Below are 27293 nucleotides of genomic sequence, written 5' to 3' on the forward strand. Positions count from 1 at the left end.
CTGACTTCATAGACTTCGCCATTCGTACCGATGTTTTACTGTTTCCGTTGCATTTTTTTTAGCTTTGGTGGGCTATTTATTTACATGATTAACGTTTAACCGGCCCATAACCGACGCGGTTAAGATGCCCGCGGCATTGTAGCACACCGCAAACTGGCATTCGTTCCGCTCGAATAACCTCAAGCTGTGGCCTATCGTTCGCCAACCTTTTAACAGGCGTTCGGTGTGAACAATCTGTTTCATTTTCGTACGGATTTATTTGTTCATCTGCTCGTACTAACAAATGCCAAGAAACATAATCAGTCATTAAAGGTAAAACTGTATTTAAGGTTCTACTTCATATAAGCGATACTGCAACTCCTTTGTAAAAGGAAAAGGCCAGAAAAAGTTATTCCAAATCGACTGGATACATGGGAGTTCCCTTCACGCCGAGGCCAGTGACGGCGAACAGTGCACCGGCGGGGGCTGGCTGAGGCGTCTTGAACTCCTTGGCCGCCGTCGTCACGTACAGGATGTCCAGGTTCGGTCCACCAAAGGCGGCCGAGGTTACCTGCTCGCACGGTAGCTTAATCTCCAGCTCAACCTCGCCCGTTCTGCGAAATAAAACGAGACGGTATTTTGTTGGTAAACAACGACAACAACAGTGGAAGATCGTAAACACGATCGTGGCGTTCCGTTTACTCACTTGGAGTTCACCTTGTAGACGGTGGATCCGCCGAAGGTGGCTACATACAGCGAACCGTTCGCATCGATGGTCATACCGTCCGGCACGAACGCGGGTTTCTCGCCGTTGACGCGGAAATCAATCACCACACGTTCGTCGGCTGTTGAAGAGCAGTGGCCGTAAACAACCGAAGAGCGGAAAGAGAAGAACAAGGTCAATCAAGGTGGTAACTGAAGAAAAACGGTAAACAAGACCGGGAATACTCACACAAATCGCCGTTCTCGTCCACACGGTACTCCTTCACGTCCAGGTCGCACGAGTCGATGTAGTAGAACAGGTTCTCCGCGTCGTTCCAGCAGAGCCCGTTCGAGACGCCGATCTTCTGCTTGAGCGTCACGAACTTGCCGAGCTTCGCGTCGTACCGGTAGAACGTACCGAGGCGCATCTCGAAGATGTCACCCTTGGCCTCGAGCCGCATGGTGCCACCGTAGAAGCGGCCCCGGCTGTCCACCTTCGCGTCGTTGAACCGATTGTCCAGCAGGTCCGGCTCGACCTCGCCCACCGTCCGGACGAAGGTGGCCTTCTCCGAACGGCCGTCCCAGTCGACGAGCGTCACCTTGCGGTCGGTTCCGATGATGAAGTGGCGCTCGTTGCCCTTCACCGGGATGATGAACGAGATCACCGGGAAGTCATCTAGACAAGTTCCAATAATTTAACAGATAAGGTGTAAGGATTTGGAGAGAGCCGGTATGAGGTACTCCAGATATAGATGAAACCTTTTCGAGGTATCTAAATTCAAACTTCCAGAGTCTAGTTTTTACTTTCTAGTTGTACTGATTCTAGTTTCACTAATTCATCCTTAAACAATTTCAAAAGCAATTCTGATAATTTGAGTATTTGTTCTTAAGCAAGCCGTAGACGTTACATATTAATCTGCACAGATGTTTGACGTCTACGGCTTTTCCTTAGCTCTTTCCAACATCCCTCGAGATATTCGGGATATCTGGAGGGATGTTTGACAGACGATGGGTACGAGAGAACAAAGGAAATCTGTAGACGTCAAAGATCTGCACAGATTAATATGTGACGTCTACGGGCTGCTTTACATCATCAGACCTGCTGACTTCAGTTGTCAAAACTAAAGCACTTTTTACCATGGAGATTTGAGTCACTTTTTAAAAACTGCTATGTTTGTCCACACTTTCACTGAACTTTTTAAATCGTTACTCACCAATGGTGGCGTTGTAGGTTTTGTTCTCCGCGTAGTCATAACGATGGATCGATCCACCGTAGATGTCGTTGTAGTAAAGGCTCTGCCGCTCGACATCCCAGTGCGGACCTGCGCGAAAAAAGGAGAAATAAAGCGAATAACCTTCTCTGCGGGCCAAGGTTCCCGACGTAAGACAGCTTCCTTGCACTTGCACTCACCTTCACCGAGCACGGACAGTGGCGACGGTAGCTGTTCAACCTTGTACGAGGCCATCTTTCTGCACGCTTCACTGGATTGCTTCACCAATGTTTCTTGATTGCTGGTATCCGTGCTTCCCGCGTCGGTTGCTACGATCGAATGAAACGCCGCCCGGCTTCGAGGGTATTCTTTTATACCACGTCGGCGTTACGACGGTTTCGGGCGTTACGGGCGTTATCGTTCGATGCTCGTGTGATCGGTTCTCGCCGAATTCATCTCGATCTCCGACATTCCGTTGGCGCACGCTATCAGCGGAGATGCGCGACTTACCGACGCGGTGAAATTTGACAGCGCCGTCTTATCATCAACCGAACCGTCACTTTAAGAAACTCATTAAAGGATCCTTATCGCACATACACACACATTTTGGGGGTTTGGGAACGAGTGTGGCCCTCCGTGTGGTAAGCCATGTGGGAAGAGATAGTGAAGACTTGAAATATGAACCTCTCAGTTCTGATTACCGAACGTTTTCCCGTGATCTTGCCCGTGAATTATGTAAAGATGTGTTTTTTGTCTTTCTTGACGACCTCTGTCGCTCTCTTTTTCGAGCTGATAAACAACCGACGAACCGATTCTAAGCCCGTCAACTCGTTTCTGTGATAATGAACAGCTCATCTAAGGTATTTCTGTGTCTTTGCTTCTTTCGCAACGGTTTTTTCCATTACGTTTCAAGTGCCATTATCGCGGGTCGTGCACTGATAGTGCGATGCATTCCCTGGTCACGAATGGTTCAAAGTTTATTTCCAGTCAAACGCCGGAAATCGAACTCACAAAAAATAACGAAAAATACAATCGCGTCTTCCATCCGTTACCGTTGTTCGGACGGCTATAATCTTTGTACCGTTTGGTTGATTGTTGTCATCCCAAATGGAACACTGGCTGCCGGTTGTGATATGGGGTAATTAAATTTGATTTTACGACCGTAGATTATAAACACCCCGTTGAAAGATGCATCTTGTCTTGTATTTGGACCATTCAATGGTCAAGTTCAAGGTTTGTACCGATTGGAGTGATTATCATTTGTTGCTTCACTGAGTTTGTATGGATTTAAGATTGCATTTGATTGCACTGACCCGTTTAATTAAGTGCGGACCCCAAAAGGTTGAAACATTCAACACATCGAATTAATAAAGGAATTGAAATATTTATTCGAAACTCTTGTGAGGCAAGCAAACGTCCTCAATCGGTAACAGTACGAACAAAAACAGAACTTTAGGTACGTTCGTCGCTGTGTGTTGGCAACACGTGTTTTATTGCTTATCACACCAAACGAAGAAGGAGCTAATTCTTTTGGGTTTCGTAATCTTTTCACCATTTCATATTTTTGGACAGCACACACGTTCGAGCACTAGAAAGCGATAGTGGTTACTTAACCAACTTGGTGAAATAGCGATTAACCTCCACGTCAACCATTCATTTCAGCCTTCTTGCAGCAAAAACAAGGTGATTTAAAATAGTTTTCTTTTTTGTTTGAGAAACGAAAACGTCGCCCATGCTGACAGGTTCAAAGTAAAACCGAAGCCGAGCAATAATGTTACCATTAACGAGTTCAGGCTGGTGAATTTTCATCCATTAATTAACTTAATCCGACCCTTCCATTAGTCCGGCCTCCAATCGATGCCGATGGTCGTTACAACTACACTCGACACCCCCAACCCGAGCGGGTCCTCCCAAAATCACACCGGGCGTTTGATGTTCGCCTGATAATTGATTCCCTTTTTGGCGAAAAAGTTATTTACATGCTGCATAAATCATACGCTCGACCCTCCCATTACAGGGAAATCACATTTGCATTTGCGCATGGGGAATCAGTTTGCCTAAAGTGGTTCGTATTTAATTATCGGTGAGGACACTGGAGCGCCATGAAAGTGTGGGTGAAAGGAAAAAAAGGACACATTTGCATGTGTGTGTGTGTGTTCGTGTGTAAGACTGTGTGTTTTGGTTTCAATTACCTTCCCAAAATGCAATAATTGCCCTCATTGGCATGTTAATTTATGCACACAGACAGTTTTCCATCACACACTGGACAAAAAAGAACACACTGTTCGGAATTATTCCTCGTTCTCTCTCTCTCTCTCTTTCTCTCTCTTGATCTGATCAGTCTTAACATCTCTTTATTTGATTGCATATGAATTCCGTACCGCGCGTCATCTCGAGGCGTGCAAGAAAAGTGGGTTTTAAAAGTTGTGGCTTCAATTTTCGGTTTTCCCAACTCACCCGCCCCTCCTCTCGCGGGGGGGATTGAAGCGGGAGAGGCAGTGGGGTGTTCCTTTTTTTTACTAGCGTCGTAATTCGGGCTCACGGTGGGTGTAAAAATGGAAACGAATAACGAAGCCATTTTCTTTATTTTATTTGCCAACCTCTACTGCGCTCCGCTTTCCACCGCCTGGAAAAGGTTTTTCTCGAGCACACATACACATCTGTACGTGCACTCACTCAACGCAGTGGTGGTGGTGGTGCTGATGTGGCGCGTTTTTTGATGAAATAAAATTTTATCATCATCATATTTTATGAGGTATAATTTGCATTTTTCCCGCCCCGCCTCGGGGCAGCTGGGAGATCCCCCGTGTAATACCTACCATCGCACTATGGCCGAGCTGCCGAGCGAAGAGGGAATTATCATGTCATACGGTACGAGGCACCTTCAAAGCGTGGAGGATTTTCGCGAACTCGTCAAACGAAACATTTTCTTTCACTTTTCGCACATGCAACCATTTCGCGTGTCTCTTTTTCCACACACACACACACAGAGTTGGAAGGAGCAATCCACATTTACAATTCTCGCTGGAATTTTCATTTTATTTCTATCGTGTTCCGTTTTCCTTGCTTTTTTTATTTAGCACGATTTGGGGATGATACCTCTAGGAAGCATTTCCATCCTCGCGAAGCTCCCGACACGATGGTAACGAGGGCTAGCAGGGAGTGGGAGGCTTTGAGGCTCGGGGTGTCACAAACATCACTTTCACATCGTGAATTAGTAAATTGGGAGCTTGGCGCGTTTCATGGCGCTGGTGCTTTTGAGTGTTACCGTGCCGAGCCGGATGCTGCTTCCCATTGGCAAGACATTTGCCAACGGTGAGTGGAAAATAAGAACGGGCAAGAAAACTCCCCCCACCCCTCCACAGTGGAGCGCTGAAATCATGCATTTTTGATTGCCGAAATGAAATAAAATTCAGTTTAGCCCATTTTAATGCATTCGCCGGGTGAGTGTGGATGCTTCTGAGAGGATCTCGTCCTCCAGCGTATGTGGAACGGGAACCTTTTACCTCGTCGCCCAGCCCTTCCCCTGCACCAAGGGTGGTTTTTGGTAAATAGCAGCATGGAAAAGCACGGCGCATGGCGAAATGACGACTCGAAGCGGACGTTTCGGGGAGGCTAAGTGGATTTTGGCCAATAAAACCCGGTAAACCAAATAGAAGGTAGCATGTTTTTTTTTCTTTTTTAAACGGTGGTGGTTTCAAGGCTAGCGGTGGGGGGTAAATGGTTGTTTTTTATTCATTTTCGCGAAGCCCTCGATCTCTCTAGAATTTATCATTAATGCAAACGTGGGTGCACAATTAGGTTGATTCAAAACATAGGAAATCATAAGCAGTGTTCCAGCTTTACTATACAACTTCACATGAAGAAAACCGAAATATTTTACCGAATTTTTAAATATAATTCACCTACAAGGAAATCCAGCCTCAAACATACATTTTGAATTTTATTATTTTGATGGTTATTGTTTTATGGTATTGATATTCGTGCTTTCATATGTACATAAATCTACAATCTACTATACTACTATTATGATTCAACCAAAAGTTCATTATACTAAATTGTTTAATCCAGTTTCGCATGGTTGAGTTACAGTAACGAAAAAAATACGAGAAAAATACTCTTACAGAGTTCAGATGTACTTATAACTAAATAGTGGCATATAAATATGTTTTAAAACTAAAACTTTGCATGTACGGTAGGTCTGCAAAATAGTGCATTATCCTTCGACAATGAATCAATAGTGTGTTTGAAATATGCTGTTCCATTATAAGTGAACTTTTAAAGACATGCGAGAGCTCAGAAAAGAAAATTTCTGAAACTTTGTCTACGTACAAGTGTTTAAATTTGACACATTCCTGCTGCTTGCAGCTTTACCACTAATTTTCCTATCCCTGGTTTATACTATCACGTGCAACGTGGATTAAAATAATATTTTTTACACAGTAACAAAACACAATAGTTTTATAACAGCATATTTCCGTTCATTTTGAAACAGATCTAGTTTTTTTATTTGTATTAGTATATCAAACAAAGTAGCGAGCCGAAGTCGAAGGGTAAATCGAAATGGCAAACATAACAAAGTGGGCGGAGTTGATTGCATTTACAAGTCGAAGGGAAAAAAAAGGATTCTTGGGGCGTCCCGAAACGGCGATACTATCAAAACTTGATATCCACCAACACCGGGTAACTGGGAAGAAAAATCAAAGCAAAAAGAAGGGGGAAAAACAAAAAACATTCGACATGAAAAATGGATAAGAAACACAAAAAGGAATATAAAAGTCGGACGGTCGGTTCAACCTTTCGCCCAACGTGTCCCCCATGGCGCTAGTCGTGTGTCCTTATGAATGTTTCAATGTTCGGGCAGCCGAAAGTCAACCGTCACACCGATACGGCACGAAAAGGAAGGAAATGAAAAAGAAAAGCAAGTGGGATAAAATTATAATTCGAATGAATACATTTTTACCATTTCACGATGCTTTCTTTTGGATTTGTACCCACTCTTCTTCTCTTTACCATTATTTTTTGTGTTATGTTTTCCTTTTGGAATACACATTTCGTGTCCTTCGTTTGTTAGCGTGGCGCATCCCGTGGGACTTGTTGTTATCATAATTTTAAGCAAACCGAGTTGGCGCGAGCGCTTTCTAGAGCTCGAAACAAAAACCCCCCAACCAGTTTCGGGGAGTGCTGGGAAAAGGAAAGAAAAGATTAAGCAGCATACCAGAAAGAAGTGGAAATGGGCTCCACCCGAAAGTGAGCATTTTTCTCTTCAATATTGCATCAAGGATAATTTGCTAAAACGATATTCAAACGAAGTAGAACGGAAAGATCTGCAGGCCGATGTGGAAAGTCACAGTGTTGGAGTTGGAGTCGGATATACTGGCAAAGATATTATAATTCAGAAATTCTGAACCGAACGTTGAGGAAAGTGGACGGTGTGGCACATTTTTGAGAATTAGATGAAGGGTTCGACAGAGAAAAAAGGGTATCCTGTGAAATTGAATGGAAATATTTTTCCACTCTTCTTATCCATTGTCGTTCGAAAGAGCCCTAAGAAGAAAAACCAAGCGAAGGGAACAGATTTGATGAAAGAGAAATAAAGACACAGCAAATAAATAAAAGACACTGGTGAAAATCTACGTAAGATTCTATAAATAATTCAAGTTTTGCATCGATTTTTTATATATTTCTTTGCTACACTTTTTGCTAAAAACTTGGTGCCACTTCAAATTTTTTTTTTTTAACTTTGGTCGACCATTTTCTTCGCGTATCTGGTTTAGGAAGAGGTTAAAGATTAAGAGATTCAAGATACATTTTCGGAGGTCTCTTGTTGCTTTTAAATTATATAAAGTAGTTCTAAATTGAATCAAATTTCAACTCAACTCAAATCAACTTTTTTTTGGGTTCAAACATATGATTCTCCAAAGATTTTTTTTTCCTTGGTGAAGGTTGAGAAAATTGCCTGATACAGTTCGGTGACGTATCGGGTCTTTTGAACGCAGCATTTATATACTTGAAAATTAAGATAAATCACATATTCCAGTAAAGTTGAGCACGCTGTTTGTCAACATTTTCATCCCACGTGATTGAAGAATCATTTTTCATCCTTTAAACAACTTTCTTTACCTCTCTTGGCTCAAGTTGAGGTAATTGTCAACCAAGACTTTTCAGTTGTAAATTAACCCACTTCTTCGTTTATAAGGAAACCCCATGGCCATGCAACGAATCAATCTGCGACTTCACAGGAAAAAGTGTGACATGGTGGGACAACCGATTATTCCAAGTGATTCGTAAATTAAATTGTATTCACATTTATTCAAATCAATTCGATGGCGAGCGCGATAAAGCGGGCTGCAGCTTCGTCCGTCTCCAAGTGGCAAGTGTCGGGCGACACTTGAAGAATCCACCCCCAGAAGTGGATCGCGTGCCCTTTCCGAACCATGCCGATCAGTTGACGCTCATCGGGGAAATCGACTTGATTGGCGCAAGATGTTCACGATCCATTGTTCATGTACGTGTTGCTTGTATGTGCAGGCTCCACGTTGTGGTCGGCGACCGGAGGTCCCTCGAGTATCCACGCCGAACGGCTTTGAATGCATTAATTAATCTTAATTATGACTAATAAAATTTGTTCATCATCCGAATTAGACGGCACGGTTCGCCCGACTTTCCATACCCCATGAACGCATGACCCAACGGTTCTGCTTGGGAGGGTTCTGAAGGAATTTCGGAATGTCCGCACGGAGACACAAGGATCATTGTGTGCCGTTTGACAGCGTTCGCGACACCCGTTTCACATGCTCATTTTCCGAAAGCTTCGCCCCGGCATCGTCTAGGCTTTACGGGCGTGAACGTCCAGTCGTCCGCGTCCAATTGAGCGATTCGAGAAGCTGACAGATCAATTAGGCCAGCCCCGTTTGCCGCAGGAGACTTAATTGGCATTAATTAATTTATTTTCATCCGCGTTTGTTTTGCATAAGTGCTCAATTCGATTGCTGGCCAAAGTGTGCGTGTGTGTTTCGAAGGACGTAGGGTGAGAATACTGTTTGTTGCAAGGGAAAGGGACCGTCTCATATTTAATTTTGGACAAGTTTTACATATTCAGAGCATAAGGAAATTGCAAGCTACAGTACCTGTTGATGTTTTATACAACAGCAAAAGTGACATACTGCATGTAGGGAAAGACAACACTCTGTATGGTAACGAAAAAGGCGAACAAATTTAATTTAAAGTTAAATTTAAGGTTAAATCAGAAATGTAATAATTTTTACTTCTCCTTGCAGTAACAAATTTTCAAAAGTAAACTTAAAGTCCTAAGTCTTCGATGTGTTTCCAAAGGTCCAAGGTCTTTAAACTAAACACAAAAGTTCTAATAATTATTATAAGTATGAATGAGTACTCTCATAAAAACAAACATAAAATTGATAGAGTATACTGAGATAAAAGGGACTCAAATTATTTATAGCAAGTGGACCAACTTGGAAAATCACCGATACACAGCAAAATATATTGTTGCCTTTCAATTTGTGTTTGTGGATACCTTTTATTTTAGTAACTCTCCTAGGCCCTTCAAAGTTGATGCCACCATATTAAATGAATTTAATCATTTTTATATGGGAAGGTTCATTTTCATGAACATTTTATTTATGTTAGTTAGTTTAAAAATCTTTAGTATAGAAGTGATCATTTTCAATCTATACTTTAGCTAGGCTCCATTCGGCGTATCGAGTGTTTCAATTTCTCAACGAGTAATGTAGGATTTTCATAATTTCTTAGGAGGTCAAGCTTTAGGTCATCGGAATTTGATGTATCTAAATGTTTAAAGAACGCTTTGCTAATTTTAATGCAGCTATATTTCTATGTACATTACGTTTCGTAGGGCGTAGAAAACATAATCATGTTCATTGCTTCCGACACAACAAACAAATATGCCAGTTCCTGGAAAACTGTATCCAGTAGGCGGTGAAGTTTACTTCTCTTCAAATTTTCTCCATCTCTCCTAGTCCCATGCAAAAACAACCGTTTGGATAGGTTCACATTTTATTTGATTAATTATTTAACGGATTACGCGTTTGAAGTTTTCTTGTAAACACACACTTTCGCCTCTCTGCCTACGACCACCGTCTTCGTTCGTAGTGGTGATGGGTTTTCCACCATGTTCGCCTTGAAACTCCCATGTTCGCCTATGCTCTTTCCGTAATGAAAATCCGTTCAACCGTCCTTCCGTGAAACGGTTCGTACTGCTCGGGATACTCGGTGTGCCGGATTGGTGTGCTTTATTGAATTAATAATTTTCCACCACCACCAGCCAATAACGCACCCCGGATCTCTGCAACCCGTTTCGATTTTCCATTCGGCTATTTACACGGGTGAAGCACCTAAACATGACCACCTTTGCGCAACACGCCAGGGAAACGGTTCCTTCCGGTTCATCTTTGAAGGCAACCGTGTAGAGAAAATGGCTTGGGTGGGGAAATCAGGTCTGCCCATCGGAAGGACTAAGGTGTTGGGATGGCGAATGAGGAGTTGTGGACGGAAGGAGGAAACCATTTGAAGTCATCGAAGCATCATGCTGCATTTACATCACCCCAGCAGCCAGGCCGAACCCGCCCCGCGTCAACGTGCTGAAATATGTTTTAGCTAATTTGATTTCCAACACCGGGCATGCTGGATTAGGCAGGGCTCGAGCTCGGGCCCAGATCGCCCGGGAATGCAGATAATCCGATCCTACCCAAAACACCCCCATTCGGTCGTTCCCGCTAGTCGTTCCACTCTCAGAAGCAGAAGACATTATCCTCCCGATTGCCGATTGCATAAAATCCATTACGATGTGAGGGGTGAGTCGATTTTCTTACCAGTTCGGTAGATTTGCATCCCTCTCATCCCCAACTCCCCTTCCGACTGCCCCACAGTCCAGCCCCAATTTCTGGACGGCCGGACATCGGGCAAGGATTTAAAACACAATTAACCAAATCACCGGCAGCTGACCAGAGTGAAGCGAGCAAGAGAGAGAGAGAGGGTGAAGCTTACTGAATCATTGATGAGTCGCTCGAAGAAAAGCCAAGTCTTCTTACGCTCGGACGCTTGATCGAGGTTCGAACCACACTTCGAATGTGCCCTGCTGGACCTGCAGCGGCTTCCCTGGTGTGTTAAATCTTATTTGGAAGGTGATGAAATTATCACACCTTCTCGTGATTGGCACGAGGCATGTGAGTGTGCGTGAGTGCGTGTGCCATTCGGTGCCATTTAATTAGGATCGGACTCGGCCGTGATAATTAGATTCGGCCGATGTGTTTGATAATTAAAAGCACCGTCTTTGCAACTCTTGAGCGTGACTTGGTGTTGAAAATGATGCATTTGATGTAGGTAAAACCTGTATGGAGCAAGTTTTATAGACGCAGTAAAATGTCAACCTTGGTGATTTAATAAACGGGAAGGAAAAGTTAACCCGTTTCGAAGAGAGTTTTGAAGGTGCTGATTTGAGTTAAAACATTTTCTGGTGAAACACACACTGCTTCCCTTTGGTTAGATATCAAACATTTTCCTTAAACTTTTCCCGTCGACGCAACACTTTCTTTCCCACTCATCGTACATCGAGCTGTTTGATATAAGAATTAGCAAATTAAGCAGCGTAAATTACATCAGAAACGCTTGAGCAACACGGACGGTTTGGCAACTCGTAAAAGAAGGCACGAAATATCAACACAACCTCCAGCTTCGAAACGAACGGAATGGTTACGAAAATCAACACACCGTCGTGCCGGTGTTCAGGGGGAAAAGCTTTCCCTCCAGCCCATTTGGAACCGCACCGAAAATCACGAAACCAAATACTAATATTGCCACAGAAGATTAAACTCCGTCTCGGGGCAAGCTCTCGTCCCTTTTGCGGTTCATTTCATTTGCACGCGTTCGGGAATTTGAATTTCAAAAGAATACTTCTGGGGAAAACCCAGAAAACTACGGTTCCCCGGTGGAGGACGCCATCCGTCAGCCCGACGGTGTGCTGTATGAGGGCTTGGGGTTTGGGTTGTTGATTATAAATTTCCCTCGAAATAAGCTCCCCGACGAGCGAACGTTCACCTCCTATTGCTCCCTCAAAAAAGGGTGGCTGATTTCACCCACCCACGAGTCTGCCATTTGCCAAAACGTCGGTGTACTGGCAGCGGAGCGGTGTAATTTTGACGAACGCCGACGAACTCCGAGGCCGGCGCGTAGGATTAATGTAATGAGCGTGAAAGCGCACAGAACGAGGAAAAAGGTGCGCACTTTGCGCAGCTTACCGGTGGGAACGTTAATTCGATAATTGGAGATAGATTAACGCTAATGAAATACGATCAAACGTCGACGTCGGGTGCCCGTCGAGGTCGTGTTTGGCCGCCTTTCCCGCAGCTGCCGGCGGTTGATGAGGGCGTAATTTGGCTTTCCATCCTATTGATCGAAGGAATTCAGAGCGTTCTATTAAATCAAAAATTGGCCCTAAGTCTAAGTCATTTACTTACCAACGTGCTCTTTTCCAACTTTCTTTCCCATTGCAGCAATGGTGGATTCCGACCGGTGTTGGATAATGGGCAACCGAGGACGACACCACCGTTGTTCCTTCCGCCGCATCTGGCATCGCTTAGCTCGCAGTTTACGCCACCGTTGTTCCCCAGTCTCAAAGGTTAGTATTATTTGAAATCCTTGTTTTGATTTTTCGCAAACTAAGAACAACATAATATAAGATAGATAATAATCAAATATTAACTCTAAAGAAATTAATGTAATACGATAAAACGAAGCAAGAGCAGTGAAATTTCAACTGAATCTAACCAGTAAATAATTTTTAAAAACGAAACGTGAGGTTTTTTTTGTAAAACGTAAAGCAGAACGCTGATTGCCAAAAAAATTAGGCTTGAGGTACAATATAAATAAAGTGGCAGGCATTTTACTTCTGTGTGCCACTTATATTACTTTGTTCACTCATAGATACCCTTCGGGTTTGAAAATATTATGCCATAAAGAGATGGAAAAAACATTGGATGAAGATAAAACCATCACATTTTCGAGGTTTTATTATTTATAAAAAGATTGTGTGACAAGAAGAACCGTATCTAAAACCGTGAATAACTGAGAAACAGGCTTGGAATATAAATAAAATAAAGCATTCGTCGTAAAATATATTTCATAACTTTGAACTAATCAAGCTGAAAGTTGATATGGTAAAAATTTGGCTTATGGTTATTTTTCTTACGTTAACACAATCTTGTTAAAACTTACACGAAAAATTTATCTTTATATTTATTTATCTTATATATTTATTTATATTTTGATAAATCGAAAAACAATTTGGAGGAAGTAACTTCAACTATTATGACAAACGTGTTCAACTGTTTAAAAAACAAAAAGGAAATTACGATGGTGCATGAAAAATGTTCTCATTCAAGACAAAAAACAAAATGCTGGAGAAACCTACAACTTAAAACTGCTGCTATAAAACTGCTATTTTAAGTAATCAGAAACATTTTCAGCATATATAAAAGTGTGTATATTTAGTGGAAACGGGTGAGCTTCGCACGGTAACTTCATGAAATGTAAACCATTAGCATTCACGATCGTAATTCGAGTTAATGTCTCATGAAAATCCTTCACTACCGTGGTGCAAGAGCGATAAAACTAACATCTTTACGAAACCCGGCGCAACTTACGCTACATCCGGGGTTTCCCGAAGTGATGCTAATTAATTATTCACCTGTACACAATATTGATAATTTAAACAGCATCAAATTACACTTTAACGGCATGATTATTCCGTGCTGCTCCGAGTACCGCAAACCTCGTGGCGGCGGTAAAAGGTGAAGTTTTTGGGAATCGTCGTTTCCCCCGGCTGGGAGACTGGGAGGTCCTCCGTTGGAAAATTTAATAAACGAAAAGCGAAGGCAATCAACTGGCACCTGGGGATGTGTTTTTGGCTGTGCGTCTGGGATCGGAAGGAATGGAGGTTTCATTCTTCGGTCGAAAAACGAGGCAAAAAACGATGGTGCGGAAAACCACTACCAAACCGACTAAGAGGAGTGTGTCTGGCGCAAGTGAAACACTATCCGTGGATGACGTGAGACCTTCAACTAGTAGTTCAAAGAATCCGAAACATTCCGTCGTAGTAGTATTTCTTCCGAAGCGACCCACCAGACACGTTTGCTGCTTCCACTGGAAAAGAGATACCGGAGAAGGGTGAAGATAAGAAGATTAGTTTTCCTCTTCACTTAAGACACAACCGGATGATTGAAGTGCACCGGGAGAGGCAGCTCACCAAATGTTTCCGGTATCTCCTCGAAGAATGCGCACTCCTTTTCCCCAAGCGTTTGCAAGTTGCAGCTCAATTATTCATCCAAAACGCAAGCCGGGCACCTTTTTGCTCCGTTGCACGATCGTCGTATCATCGCCTCGGAGCAACTGGGTGCTTCTAGCTCCAAGACGGGAAGTGTTTCAACTTGCCACACAGACGTGTCCACGTCTAATCGAGGCTGGCGTGTGGTGACTGCAAGTTTGAAGGACGAAACGGTGAGACTTTCTTTCTCGTCGGTGCTGCCAGAAACTGTTTTATCGTACATTAAAATTGTAATTTGGTTTTGCGGAAGGAAAGATTTATGCTAGCGATGCTTGAATTAGTCAGCTGCGTCTACCGCTAGCGATGAGTGATGATACCAAGGGTTCTTGAAGAAAATTGTTGTGAAGAAAGATTACTAACGGATAGTATTTTTTGTTAGGAAGATTTCTATTTCTTATGTCTAAAATATCTCATTACTCTATTGACATTAACGTTCAAGAAAACTATTTCATTTATTCACATCAGTGCATGCTCCTTGTTATTAACTGTTCCAAATTATTGCCTCATAATTAATTCAGTTCACTCAATCGAATGATTTAATATTTTTGCTCATAATGTGTATTACGTTCCGTGAAATAATTCATCCAAGAACTGTTTTTTTTACTGTTTTACACCGTCGTGGATTTTTCTATGGAGTAATTAATAACTTAAAAACTTGTGATTGGTTTTTGTTCTATTTATCCCACATTTTTCCTTCGTAGTTTCAATCGGTTTAACAGTCTATTTCTTTTTATAGCAACCTTTGTTAAAACACACGCTAACCATTAAATGGTTTTAGTTTTTATTTGGATGGTTAAATTGAAACCCAGAATGCAACCCAGAATAACACAAGTTATGAAACTCCAATTTGCTGCCTTACAAAAGTAACAAATAAATTAACTTTTTTTAAACTAATACAGTAAAACAAAATCATAACAACAAAAGCTTAATGATGTGCAAAACCCAAGTCTCTTCCTAAGCTTTTTCATGCCTCAAAATGTTCGCTTCATGAAAGATTTACTTCTGTAACAACTTTCCCGAACGAGCCAGCCGTTCCAGCGATGGGAGCCTTTCACCCCGCAACACTCTTATCACCGACCGACCCAGCGTTTACTTGCTTCCTGGGTGGAACGTTCAGCTTAGATAAAACACACGCTCACGACACGAAACAATGGCCTCACCGAACGCTTCCGCTCGCCGGAATCGCCTCTTAATTCGTTTACCAGCGTCAATATCAAGTTAAAACACCCGTAAAAATAAATTTAAATTTCATTACATCATTACCGATGGCGTTGGTGGTGCGGATAAAAGAGAGAACAGGAAACGAGAGGGAACGATTGAAGGTTTTTTTTTCTTGTTGTTTTGCTCTGGTAAAGCAGAAGACGACGTGAAGCAAAGCACATTTTTATGGGAGAAAGTTTTTCAAAATTTCCCGCAAAAAAACCTCCACAACATTTCCTCAACAGAGGCGTCCTTTGCCTCGGTGTGGATTTTCGCTCCGTCTCTTGAAGCATGGAGAAAACCGTTGTAAATGGTGAAAATTTTCCAATGGGTCTTTCAGCACCTGTGGAAAACACCAGCCCATCGTGACACAATGGGGGACCGGGACCGAGCCATGGTCGTTTTACGGCCGTTGTATGAACCAAGCGGTGCCATTTTCTCGGTTTAATTTTGCTCCCAATTTTTACATTCGATAAAAACCCGCTCCGGTATCGCCTTGAACTGGATGGAGGCGCCTGGTTGTGCACGAGATAACGAATGGAGGCGCCCAGTCGGTGGAACCCACTTTTCCACAAGCGCCATTCTCCCCCAGAATGATTGGTTGGGGCTTACACTTTCACTTGTCAGGCTTTGGCCCCTTTTTCTTTCCTCGCTTGGCCGGGGTCCGTTAGCCTTATCGTCGCATTCGATTAAAGTTTAATGAGATGAGCACAACTTTCGGCTGGGATGGTGATTGTTTAAGCAAATTGAGTTAGGTAAAATTAAGCGGATTAAACCTGAACCGAGGCACCCGGCCAGATGACGATGAGGCTGATGATGGTGAGAATCGTTGTATTGTTACTCCTGGAAGAGGAGGCCTTAAGGCCCGGAGGCACGCGCACACCACTTTAACCCGGTCGTAATCGATAATTTTGAGGGTTCAATCCCGAACCAAAAACGACCTCGTCAATTGATCGTAAAGTATACTTCGGTTAAGAAGGTACCAAACATTAAAAAAAAGTTTATGGTGGTTGTATAGGTTTTTATAAGCTATGGTTATTCTAATCCTGATCAAAATGGATCCGTCAGATCTTATGGTATACATACATCATATTGTTTATCACTTGTACCAGGAATACTTTAACTATAGTGTTGGCTTCTGAGGGATCCAACTTACCCTGTCTAGTGGTGGTACAATTAATAACACCTTACACGATCTATGAGCATCAACTTCTATAGTACAACCTTTTCAGTCCTACTTTGTATAGCTCTCATCGTCGCTTTTATACTCCAAACTAAGCCTACTTGATTGTCATAATAATTTACATTAACACAGCTTGCTAAGATTCTCACAAATAATATGTCTTCGTGATGTCTTATTGTTTCGCTTTTTGTTTTCTTTTCCAGCGGCCTTCCCTGGCCTTTGCTCCTGTTGCCCGGTGAAAGCGCCCACCACCACCGGACCCTCGTCTTCGCCCACCTGCACCTCCTCCGCACCCTCCACCACCATCGGCGCCTCGTCGGCCTCGGGGTTGGCCGCCATCACCAGTTCCGTCGTTAGTGGCAGCTCTCTGCCCGATCCACGCTCTTCCTCGGTCGCCGAGCTGCGCCGCAAGGCCCAGGAGCACTCGGCCGCCCTGCTGCACTCTCTTCAGGCGGCCGCTGCCGCCGGCCTTGCCTTCCCCGGTTTCCATCTGCCACCGCTGACGCTCCACTCGGCGCTCAGTGGCGCTGGACGGAAGCCATCCGATTTCATCAGCGATCTGTCGATGCACCATCATCACCATCATCACCACCAGCAGCAACTGGCGGCGGCCCATCATCTCGGTGGCCATCTGGCCAGCATGCACCACAACAATAACAACAACATTAGCACCAGCAACAACAACAACAACAATAGCACTTCGAGCAACAACGCATCGAGTACCACACAGCATAGTCCGTCGGGAAGCACGGGGCTCCATTCCGAACCATCCCCACGGTCGCCAACCCGAGCGCACGCCAACAATGGCCCGGAAAAGTCAGAATCGAACGAGTAAAGTTTTCAGATTCAGAATAAGCGTTTGTAAAAAAATCCGTATTGTAAACCTCAGAAAAGGTAGATAACAATAAAATCCAAGGAACGCAAGGACGGACTTATGTATTGAAATAAACTAGTTAGATAGTTTCGAACTAGAGACATACCTTCAGTTTTAGTGCTTCATTCAGGCGATCGGTAACCAAACGAATGAGTTGTATAAAATTCTTCAAAACGTACTTCTACATGCAATTGCTAGGCAGCAAAATAAGGAAATTTAAGAGTATAAATTAAACTTAACGGATCCTCGATAAATCGAATGCAAAGAGAAGAATATAGGTATTTAATAATGAATGCAAAATGACTTAGGCTCGTATGAACGGTGTCGTCTTGGAAAAGTGTATAAACAGGTTCAGCTCAGTATTCTTCAGCAATAAAATACAAGTTTTCAACTTATTAATATCACAATTGAAGCGTTCTCTCTAACGGGAGTTCCACAGGTACATTCCACACGTGTAACGAATCTCACATGTAATATTGTAGTTAAATAGCGTAGAACCCGATTAGAGCGTGATACATTTACATAAGGAATCCGATAGTTGGTGAGCATAGTACGTTGATTAAAGAATGTATTCTATAAAACTTCATAATTACACCATATAACAAGTCGTTAACAAGTAAGATGTTAAGGGAGAAAACAAAAGCAAAATCCAGGATGCTGGCGAATAAAAAAATCAACATTAAACGTTTCCCATCGTAGGATTGTGACACAAGCACTGACCAATGCGCACGACCGGAGGTGTTCTTGTAAATGTAAAAGAAAACAAAAACCAACTGTACGCTCTACCACGTTTCGCTGGAAAAGCTATTTGTTCCCTTTCCAGTTTAATTGATGATAAAGTAAATAATAAAGAATCAAAACAGTAATCATAAGAGATTTGGTTTTATGGCTTAAAATATCACAAGCAAAATACTCTTAAGAGAACTGCGTAGTGGCGTGTCTTTCTTCAAGCTTTCGATCGATCTTTATTTACAAAAAAATGTCGCAATGAAAAAAAATATTACTATTCTTCGAACCACCTTTTCGCATAAATAAAAGTCTTCACTGTTTTCTGTGGTTCACATGAGGTCCTGCAGGGTGATGTCCTTCCGCACGGCGTTGTTAAAACCTTCCTTGTACCGATACCAGATGGGGCTCTTCACAATTGCATCGGTTCCACCTGCAAATACGAAAGAGAAGTGATTTTTAAATCCAAACTAAATCTCCCATCTATAAGAGTTTATATAGCAGTTTTAAAACAAAAATCTAAACCAACAAAATACACTTCCATAAAGTCCACTCTTATCCACAAACCAACTACTCCTGAGCCCTGTTGTCCTGCATCCAACCATTTCCAGACACATAAACAATTTGATTTGTCACACGAACAAAGCACCAACTTACCCTCCTTGACCGGGAGCGCCGTTTCCTTCGTGCAGATACGACCGAAAAAGTCCTTCGAAGTCTAGAACAAAGAAGATGGAAAAAGGAAAAGAAAAAGAAAACAATAAGTTTACCAGCCAGAAGGATTGTGAAAAATAGGAGATTATAAAGCAATGCCAAGGCAGTCCCTCCTCCTGCCTCGTACAATCACCGAACGAATATTTGGAACCCAAACATTGAACGTGGCAAGGAAAGAAGAGACATCTAAAAAAATACAAAAACAAAGACGATGCAACTCTTTTCTTTTCCAAAATACGGATAAAAATGACCCTTTCGAGGTCAGTGGTGTCCGCTTGTCCACCAAACGTTCGGTGCCCCGAGGGATACTAATGGTGGATAGGAAGCAAGTTATCGTAAATTGACACCCTAATTTGAACTTAAACATTACAAATGGCATAGGGCAACCAATGAATAGGTCGTGGATTTACCAAAAAAACCACCAATTGAAAGGAACAACTTTTTCACTCACAAAGCGAATGGCTTAAACAGATGAGCTCTCGGAAGAGATATTTCTTATATTCTTTACTGATCATATTTATGGTTCTCAAAACAATTATTTGTCTTAAATAAAATTTATCACATTGAAAGATACAGGAAAAACCTTTTGCAAACTTTTCCAGAGAGCAATATCAATAATCTTACACCGAAACTTAAGCCATGTCGTTGCAGAAAGTGCTAAATAAAAAGTAATCAATTCTCCACTTACTAAAACCCATTCATTCTAAACGTTCAGCTTTATATTTCATAGCAATGCACAATTGCAAAGAGAAAAAGAGAAGAAATGAAAAACCCAATCCCGAACACATCTACATCGTTAAGATGCAATAAAAATAAATCAACCGAATTTCCCTTCGTTTGGGTTTCCGTTACTCGGAAAATTGTTTAACACACTGAATTACGTCGAACGGAATTTTCGGGCTGCTCGGGAGGTTTCACTGATTCTGTGTTATTATTCTCACACTCCTTGTGCGTCCCTTGTGCGTCCCTTGCGTTGAACCCCGTTCCCCGTATCACGCCGCTATTCACTTTAGTGCCGGATTCTCTTCCTTCTTCACATGTTGCGTGATTTCGACGGTCCTTAGCGAACGTCTACCGTTGATGTGGTTCCTGCTTGTGCGCCCGAACTATACGAGCGACCGACTTCCGCCCGGCGGGTCGAAGAAACGAGAACGGGTCTATAACCGGAAGTCCAGTATAGCAAGAAAAGGATGATTACTTTTATTGCCCCACCGAGTGGCAAGTGATCGCAGACCAAACGGAAAGAATGGAACGCAGGCCTGCAGCGTGTTCAACGGAAAGGGGAAGAATTATTGCTATTCCCAGCATCACCCGGGCTCGTTTCTTTTTGCAGCTAATGCCGAAAGATTCCGTACCGGTTAAACGATCAATTGAGGTGATGTTTATTTCACTGATTTGCTCCTGAAAAAGAAAACATCAAGTGTGACCATACAACGGATGCAATCTGGTAGGATCAAATGAATAGTTAGCGATCAGTTTTTGGTGTAAATACGAAAAATCTATTAAAAAGCTTACAGCTTTTGTTCCTCGAACTAAAAACTCAACACATACAAAATTTGGCGAAGCAAAGATTTGTTTTTTGTTGGAAAAAGTAAAACGAAAATCGAACCGAATCATTATTGAACAAAAATAATGCAAAAATAAACGATATAATAAAAAATAACTTAACACAAATAAAGTAGTCGAAAGTTGTGGTTAAAACAAATAACAATAAGAGGTTAAGAATATAAATATAATATATGACGAGCTGAAAAACTGAAAAAATATGCTTACATTAAACATCCTTTTTCTAAAAGCAACAGAAAAACAAGATAATTTAACACGTATTGAACATTGAAAAACAGAAAATCAAGCCCTTCAAAAACTATCCTCTATAAGTTTCATACACACAAATGTGGTAGTTTATGTAATTATACGTATAAAAGCATCCTAAACAATTCTAACACCATCACAGCCCGAACCGGCCATCGAAGGATGGGTCTGCCCCGGAGTCGGACCAGTCGACCTCGAGCACTTCCGTCACAAGTGAAGCACGCGCGCTGCCAAGGCACCGGACGTGGACACTGGAAGATTTACGTTCTCCGGACGTTGGATCTCCGATATGGATCGTTGTACGCCTTGTTGACCGACCGCTTGTGCCACGAACGAACGTACACACCTACCTACCGAACGATGCTTGTGAAGAAGCAAAACCTCCTACCAACACCAGCACCATCGTACCCGAAATGCTAGGAAATTGCCAAAGTCAACCCAGCGGGAGGTGGATCCGCTTCAGCTCGCAAACCCGAAGTGGAAGTGAAAGAGAATCCAGTAATGGTGGCGGTTGAGGAATAATATAATATTCTCTATCTTCACGGACGAACGATTACGTTTGCGACCTGCGGCGACATACCAGGGGTAAGCCGCCGGAGGAGGAGCAAATGAGAAGGAAACCCTACCAGCACTTCTATATTTTTGGTTACCGGAATACCCTTCTCGGCACGTTCAATTCCGGTGTCCGTGCCCTTTACTCTTCGGCTAAATGATCTTATTTTTATTAAGCATTCAGAAAACGCAAACGCTTCCTTTATCCCTAAGCCCTTCCGGGTGCTCCCCACCGTAGGAGGTTCCGTTGATGTCCGTGGTGCGACTCGGGAATGGACTCGGTGCAATATTTTTTCTCCAACCAAACCCCGCACTTGCCGGTGATTGGGTCACTGGCGAACAATAAATCCCCTAATGGTATCCGGGAGAGGGTGGCTTTGGCTGGAGAGCATTCACAGTAGAGCATGTAAACGACCCAACGCACTGTGGGGAAAGGGGGATGAGAGTGGGGGGTGGGGAAAGCAAATGATTTTATGCATTATCTCCACCCGCAAACTCGGGGAAAATTACATGTATCCACGCCGTCGCGTTCGTGATTGCCGGCGGGGGGCACGTAATGGGGCGGGGTCCGAATAGGCAAGATAAATGATAAATCAACAATCAACGATAATCAATCCTTTTAACGATGGAACGAGCGCCTTTGGTAGGAAACGCAACGAAGGAGGAAATAATCTAGAGGAACATTTTGCGATATCCAGCGCGAAAGAAATAGCTTAATTTATATTCAAATCAATCTCATGAAACCGGACATTAGTCATTGATTAACTGAGAAAACAAAACCAAATGGCGAAGAACGAACGAATTGCACACTAAAATGTTCTACGAACAATGTTTGCGAGATTTATGCAGATAAAAAAGAAACATGCGCTTTCATTTGGAACAGTTTTGGGCACAACTTCCTTGAAAAAGAGTAAACGTGGACAGAAATGAAACCTATGATTCATTTTCCATAAATCATTATAAATAACAACTCTTTTACAGAGACACGCTGGTGACATACTAAACATCCAATTCTTTTTAACTAAAGCAGGGGTTGGCAAGTCTAGCTTTGGTCAAAGGTGGACGAAAGTAATCCATCCCAAATCATATTGCAAAACTGCTTATTTTGAAACGTAAAGCCCGATGATAACATTCAACGAAAAAGAGAACTTAAGAGATCAACTGACGGGTTGACTGATCACAAGGATCGATAACAGCAGACCCCGGCCGTTGGTGCTTGTTTGGGTTCGAAAAACTGCACGATACAATTCCTAAAGAGTTACTTTTTCCTTATTCCAATTGACGCATGATAAAACGAATTGTAACAGTTACCAATTTATTTGTTCATTGCTACAATTCCCAACACATTATATTTTAAGAATGTTAAGTGCAAATGTCAGTTGATTCTTTTATTCTTATTATAATCCCTGTATTGGGGGGGTCCGCGACAGCCGAGCGGTAGCGCCGGTTAGAAAATCGGCCCATGAGTGCCGGGGTTCACCACCTCGACGGCGTGGGTTCGAATCCCAACCGAGACCGGACTCTCCCCTGTACGAGAGGACTGACTATCCACGTACAACAGGGAAACAAATCTCGTAAGCCCTTAACGGGGCAGGCATGACTAAGTGGTCGTTACGCCAAGAAGAAGAATCCCTGTATTAACGAGAATGTATTGTTAGAATCCAAATTGTAACAACCAAAGAAAGTACTACCAATCATCTTTACTTTCAATTACTTTACGTTAACCGCGAGAAGTAGCGAAACTTTTTCATAAACGAGGTTTGATCTTCGGACCAAAATTAGCAAACCCCTGACATGGTAAAAACAAATGGGGAGGACAGGACGATGTGGTGGAATATGTGATAGCTTGATAAAGCAACATCGAGTGTATTCCAAGCAAGGGAAAAACAAATGCAAACACTACCCAGAACGCGTACAACGACGAAATGTATGCAATCAATCTGAATAATAAAAAACTACATCTCAAATTGATCCTTGATGGCATAACTCTAAATTATCTCTTCCCAACCCCTCGCCGTGCTCTTTCATGACTCCCCTTTACCGAGCATCGATGTACCAAAGGATTGCTTACAAGCTAAAAGAAAATCCTTTGCTTCGCTGAAGAATCTCACGCGTTCGAAATATATAAATATACGACGAGAAGAAGATATGAGTGTGCCCAAAGTGTATCCAAAATTGGCTACAATTTTTCATCCTCTCGTCCGTCTCCGGCGTGCCCGAACAACAACTTCCACTCCCCGTGTACAAGGGGCGCCATATTTCCACGTCACATACACTCCCAGTTTTTCTTTTATTTCTTCCGAGCCACGAGCCTTTCCACTGGAAGCAGCGGAAAACACCCCGATACAGGAGCAGATCTTTGATCGATCCTTACGCCCTCCCCTAGCCAAGCATCCGACCCTGGCAATGATCGTCACACTTATGCTTCGCTATATTGAATGCTTTATTTTATTTATTTTGCAGCATCAAACATACACACACTCACACATTGGGGAGGGAAAGAGTCGTTGCTTGGGAGGGGTGCGTTTTTATTTGCTGCTCGTGCGATAGCCAACACCTTCGGCAAAAGCTCGGATAAGTTTCCCCCGGTTGGGGAATATTGATGGAATTTGGGAAGGAAAAACTGGAAGTAAGAAAAGCCCCCCGTCCCCCTTACGATGGGCCTTGGGTAGGAAAAATAATTCCCTCTCCATCACCCACAGTTCACTAACTTATATTGGCAAACTACCGGGACAGTCGACTATCCTCCAGTAGAAGGGATACAGCACACGATACATCCGCTTGCTTTCGATGCCTTCGGTGGGAAAACAGACACCGACCGAAACCACCCAGGAGGGTCGACACGGTGAACGGGGCTCTGCGCTCGGTTGATTGTTTGGTTGGCCAAAAAATTCAACGACCCGAATCGATACCCGGGGGTGGATGGAATGGCCTGTACAAAAATCGCCTAACACCGGGGGACAGAGAAGACGCCCCTGACTGCGCTCTTCGAAGAGGAGATGGGAAATTGAAATCAATATTGAGCGCGAAATTGTATGAAAATTGAAAATAATATTTGAATTCCTTCGCCCGAGCGCAAGCACTCGCTACGGTTTATGGAACAAGTGAAGCCAAAAACATGCTCGTGTCATGTTGCGCGCAAAAGCACACGAAAATTGACAAATAAAATCGTGACAGCGAGCAAACGTGGAAAGGGGGGCGCACCGGGGAGGCTATAAATAAAACTCTTCATCGGCAATGAATCGGCAAAGGGGTATAGGAAGCATACATGCAACGAATGGAGCCCGTGATCAGCCAGCAGAGCACAAGAAACAAGAGTAGGTAACGGATAACAATAACACCAAAGAGTCACCCGGCGCACACGGAAAGGCGAAATGCGATAGAATAATCAATCAATGGGTATGCTAATGGAAATGCGATACATCGTTGCGCGTTGCTTCGGCATGGCGCACAAAGCAATGGAAAATGGAGTGTACAGAGGTCCCTGACTTGATCGAAAAAAAGGAAAAAGAAACAATCAATTCTTCCTCGTACAACTAGGACGATACTACGAGTCAACCAAATCATGCCATAAGTCGTCAATTTCGATCCCATAAACCGCTGGGTAATGATAAAGAAATAAAAAAAATCCAGCGCCTAAGAATCGTTCCCACGAGAAACTTCATCAGCATCATCAAACAATAATAAAGCGGGAAGTTTTCAAATACGCTGCCAAATTTGCGAACAAACCGATTGATTTCCAATTTCATTGTCGGGAAGGCGAGAGTTTTCCTCGTTCGGTCGTGCACAGGTCGATTGATTGTTGCCTCAATATTTTCAATCATCTTTTCCATATAGATTGAACCAGGTAATAGATTTCGTATTCGTTCTATTGTGCCGGGTGGGGGGAGTGCATATCTTCCGCTGTGCTAAAAGCATTTAGCTCGGATCCAATTCCGGCATGGTAATGGCAAAGGGGCTACCGAAACCGAACGCGCGTACTTACCACTTGTTTCGTTTTCTGCACAATTTGCTTCGGTTTCAGGGTGCGCAGATGGTTCGGCAGCTCTGGGGGAGACGTCTTCTGAGCATCCTTCGCCGGTTTGCCCTTACCGAACAGTCCTGCCGTTCCCATTCTGTTCTCCTTCGAGCGATTGGTTCCCGGTTTTGTGGCCACCTTGCCCGCACCGCCATCACCTACCACCTTCGGTTGGGCCCGGCGCATCTGCTCCAGCTCAACTTCACGCGCGACAATCTGCTTGCCAAAGTAGGTAGAGCTTTGCGGTGCCATCCCGTTGAAGTGACACAGTTGGTCGAGATCCGGATTGAGCTGATACTGGTACGTGCCTTCGGGGGTTTTCAGCTGGATGTAGTTCAGCCCAAAGTCAGCCATCACCTCGACCGTGTGTGTAAGATCGGATTTTTCTCTACAAAAGAAGAAGGAAAGAGTAAAGTATTGTATTGAAGAGCATCTTTTGACTATTTTCTGTATAAGAAAAATCTCACTTCTGTGTAAGTAACTGCACGGAGACAGACCGCAGCGACGGGTTGATGACGCGCTTCAGCAATGGAATCGTCTCGACGAGCACCCGCGAACCCTCGCCGATGCCCTTCAGGTAGGCCGAAATTCCTTTCCGCAGCCCGGTCAACACAAGCTTCGTACTGGCCAGTTTTTGTGTGTGCTAGGAAAGAAAAGGAAAATAAAACCATTCAATTAAACATCAAACCGAATCCAACAACATCGCGCAGTTCTTACAATTTCCTTTTTCGTACAAGAAAAACCCCCGACACACCGAAAGGAAGGAAATAAATTAATCAAAGCCGGGAAATGGAAACCCCGGCAGATAAGCCAGGACGAAAATTTTGCGCCAAACAGGAAAAACAAAATAAAACACATCCAACTTTGCGAAACGTAATCAAAGGCGCAGGCAAAGAGGAAAATTATATAAATTTTCCAACGCAATTTTACTTAAGCTCCACTAATCCCCATCCCCCCCGCGCTCATTCACAATCGGGACGGAACCGGGCACGGGCCCGGCTAGAAAAGAGTGTACAAACAAGTCACGCGTAACGGGGGTGCAAAAAAAGATTTAAAATCTTTTTAAAACAAAAAACAGAACTGTTCGACATCCTTTCGTTTGACGAGTTTTAGGCCCATCTCTCTGACGATTCTGACCAAGTGCAAGGGGGGATGTACGTAAAAAAACCCAGATCCCAGGGTAAATGAATATTGAATAATTAATAGAATCATTTCATGAAAACACTCGCCAAACTTCATCGCCGCGAAAGGGTCTCCGTCCCGTCGGCCACATCGCTTGCGTTGTGCACGTTGTTGATGCGCGTTGTTCTCCTGTAGCATACCGTGGGACCTATCGGCCAAATAGATTTCTTTTATCCGCGAGCCGCAGTACGGTTGGGTAGCAGTTTTTTTTTTTTTTTAGCACCGATCCTTTCGCTAACGGACCAGAACGGCCTTCCGAAACATCATCATCAACATTAGTGCTCGGTGGCCGAGATTCGCGAGCGGGAATTAATTTCCTTTTCCGTCCGGACTGCAAGTAAAACCGAAAAATCCGATCCCGACCCTGGTGACGGCGATGTAAAAACACACACACACACAACCAACCCAAAGACGAAGCGTTTCATTAGATTTGCTTTTTCCTTTTTTGCGTCAGTAGATAAGTTTAGCTACTTGTTAAAAAATGTGCCACCCTCGCCGGAGGGGGTTGTAAATTCGCTCCGAGCGTCAAAGAAAAGGGGAACTCAAATCATTCACTAACCCGGTAGAGTACACAATCTTGTCTTTCGACACCATCTTATGTGCAAGGTGTTGTTTGTATGTGTTTCAGGGTGTTTCCAAAGGGAGGATTTCATTTGAGGTCCCCACCGTCAAGCCGAGAAGCTCATTAAAATGGGCAGCTCCTCCAAAAAACGGCACGAAAATAATGAAACTTAAAAGGCGTTTGATGAGTTTTTCGCCAGCGCAAAATTATGTCGTGT

The 27293-nt window shown here is 43.2% G+C and overlaps 2 protein-coding genes across 2 annotated transcripts in view; one reads left to right on the forward strand and one right to left on the reverse strand.

Moving 5' to 3' along the window:
- LOC131294027 (diencephalon/mesencephalon homeobox protein 1-like) overlaps positions 1-17471 on the forward strand; it is a 43789-nt gene extending 26318 nt beyond the window's left edge. Inside the window, exons 7-8 of the mRNA XM_058322077.1 lie at positions 12425-12549; positions 16840-17471. Of these exons, the coding sequence (XP_058178060.1) occupies positions 12425-12549; positions 16840-17471 (757 nt within the window). The remainder of the gene's footprint in view (positions 1-12424; positions 12550-16839) is intronic.
- A 1058-nt stretch (positions 17472-18529) lies between these two features.
- Positions 18530-27293, reverse strand: part of LOC131281440 (chromosome transmission fidelity protein 18 homolog) — a 16400-nt gene continuing 7636 nt past the window's right edge. The window contains exons 6-9 of the mRNA XM_058310775.1: positions 25800-25975; positions 25300-25720; positions 18894-18954; positions 18530-18669 (exon numbers count right to left, since the gene is read on the reverse strand). Of these exons, the coding sequence (XP_058166758.1) occupies positions 18569-18669; positions 18894-18954; positions 25300-25720; positions 25800-25975 (759 nt within the window). The 3' untranslated portion in view covers positions 18530-18568. The remainder of the gene's footprint in view (positions 18670-18893; positions 18955-25299; positions 25721-25799; positions 25976-27293) is intronic.

Source organism: Anopheles ziemanni, chromosome 2 (assembly GCF_943734765.1).
Source record: "Anopheles ziemanni chromosome 2, idAnoZiCoDA_A2_x.2, whole genome shotgun sequence".
NCBI lineage: Eukaryota > Metazoa > Arthropoda > Insecta > Diptera > Culicidae > Anopheles > Anopheles ziemanni.